Here is a 2205-nt window from a genome sequence, read left to right as displayed (position 1 = left end):
CAAAAAATCCGAATTCGTCTATTTTTGAGAAATCAAGATGAAGCCTTTTTTTGAATTCCCGCGAAAATCAAGACTTCCGAATTTGGAGCCAAATTTCAATATTTCAGTTAATTTCAAGGGATTTTCGGGAAAAGTGGCTTCTGGAAACTTTTAGAAAGTTGTCGAAAATCAAAAAGTTACCGTAAGACCTGCATTAGAAGGGCCGGCCCTTCTATTTTTCCAAGGCCCCTCCGGAGGGCCCTTCGATTAGAGGGGCCCTTCTAATACAGGTTTTAGGGTACAATCTCAATTCTTGGAAAAAAGTCGTTACTTTTTAATTCAAAAATTCAGGAGGATTTTGAATTTTTTGAATTTCAACATCTCGGAAATTCAAAAATCAATTTTTCGAAATCCCACTGAAATCAAAACGGATGAAATTTCAATGATTTTACCATAGTTGTGAAAATATCTCAATCATATTTTTTTTTCAAAAATCTAAACTAAAACTAAAAATCCATGGCCTAGGTTCTCAATAAATGCCCTCAAGGGGCTCCACACAAGAAGATCTCACATCCGTTTTTTTCCATCTTAATACATTCGCCTTAATACATCAATTGCATACATANACACATTCCCCTTTTCATCCACCATTCATACACACATCCCAACGTCCACCCTGATTTAATTTGTGTGTCAAAAGACACGCCTACTTTTCCCCCTTCTTTCCCTAACTTTTTTTCCTTCTACCAAAACGGCTTCTTCTCCTTCTCCTTCCAACCATCATCAGTCAGTTTTCTCTGTGGCACCACGTCTTCTTCTCCTTTGCCTTCTGAATAGACGTCAATTTACCACCACCCTCCTTAACTTTGACCCATACGTACTTTTGTTGGTGGTTTTTTCTGCAAAAAATTACAAAAACGACTTTTGTCTCTCTCTTTTTCTGCAAAAAAAACGTTTCCTTGTTGACACTTTTCCTGTTATCGGCGACACTTTTTTTTGTTTTAATTTGGCATGGCAATTGGAAACTGTAAAATAACTGTAAAATTTCGAAATTTTTTGAATTTTGAACTTTAGAAATTACTGTAGATGGAACAGGTGAAGGATTTGCAGTGGAGCAGGTTTATGACTCAAAAGTTTTGAGACGAGATTCCCATTAAAAATTCCCTCAAAAAATATTCCGGACACAAATTCTCACTAGTGATAAGACGAAGTTAGTCAGCCGTTTTTTTTCTTTTGGTAATCAGATAAAAATGGAAATCAGTGATGGGATGCCTGATGACTTTTTTACCTCGAAAAAACCCTAATGCGATTTTCGTTTTTTTTTTCTCCTCCTAATTTTTTGGTTTCCTATTAGATGTGATGCCGATTTTAATTTTCCAATTTTGCAGGTTTTTTTTGGCGAAAAATTTCAAAAAATGTTGATTTTCAAAATTTAGTGTCACTCAATTCAAACGAAATTATCTCCATTGCTATAAGAGATTTTCGAAATTTTCCAACTATTGAAATGGTTAGAATATTATGGAGCACATTTCAGTAGTTGACAGTTTTCCGTTACCTTTCTAGAAGCCCAGATAATCGCTTTCAATGTTGTGGTGCAGTAGATGTTTTCAGACCTTTGAAATTATTTGGCTTAAATTCAAAAATTCTGAAATTTTCAGTTTCAATCATTTTTGATTCCACTTTGATATCTTCAACTTTTTCACATTATTTAGCTCAGGTTTTCAAGCTCCAGCTGGCTCCTCCAAAAGTGGGCGGAGTTTGGGAGCCTTTTAATCCGAAACTAGGTCATTAGATTCTTAAATTCCTAATTTTCAGCTATTTTCTCGATCCAGAAAAGGCTTAGCTAGGTTGTTCTAGCTCTAGCTGGCTTTTCCTAAAATGGGCGGACCTTCGCAGCCTTGTTCTTCGAAATTCGGCCTAGTCAAGAATATCAAATACTACTGTAGTTTTGTCAAGTTGGATCATTTCCAGCCCCATTGAGATCCAATTTCTTGATTTCCCACTCTTCATGCCTTTTTCTAATAGCTCAGTATTTCTAGAAAAGTGGGCGGAGACCAGATCTTTTACATCTCGAAATTCTAGAATTCCTCTTTCTCGATTTCCCTAGTCTTCCTTTCTCGAAATTCCAAAGCATTTCTAGCGAAATTGAAAGGATTCCAGAGATAAGATGGCTGAAAAAAATCATATAAAAATTCCATGTTTCTCTCTCTCTCTCTCTCTCTCTCT

The 2205-nt window shown here is 35.9% G+C and overlaps 1 protein-coding gene across 1 annotated transcript in view; it reads left to right on the top strand.

The window, feature by feature from the left end:
* The window catches only part of CBG15090, a gene marked incomplete at both ends in the record, with an annotated part of 6871 nt that overhangs the window by 1294 nt on the left and 3372 nt on the right, over window positions 1–2205 (top strand). The window contains one exon of the mRNA XM_045235187.1: window positions 767–788. Within this exon, the coding sequence (XP_045095612.1) occupies window positions 767–788 (22 nt within the window). The remainder of the gene's footprint in view (window positions 1–766; window positions 789–2205) is intronic.

Source organism: Caenorhabditis briggsae, assembly GCF_000004555.2.
Source record: "Caenorhabditis briggsae complete genome, chrIV, whole genome shotgun sequence".
In the NCBI taxonomy this organism is placed as follows: domain Eukaryota; kingdom Metazoa; phylum Nematoda; class Chromadorea; order Rhabditida; family Rhabditidae; genus Caenorhabditis; species Caenorhabditis briggsae.
This window is presented reverse-complemented; position numbering and strand designations above follow the sequence as displayed.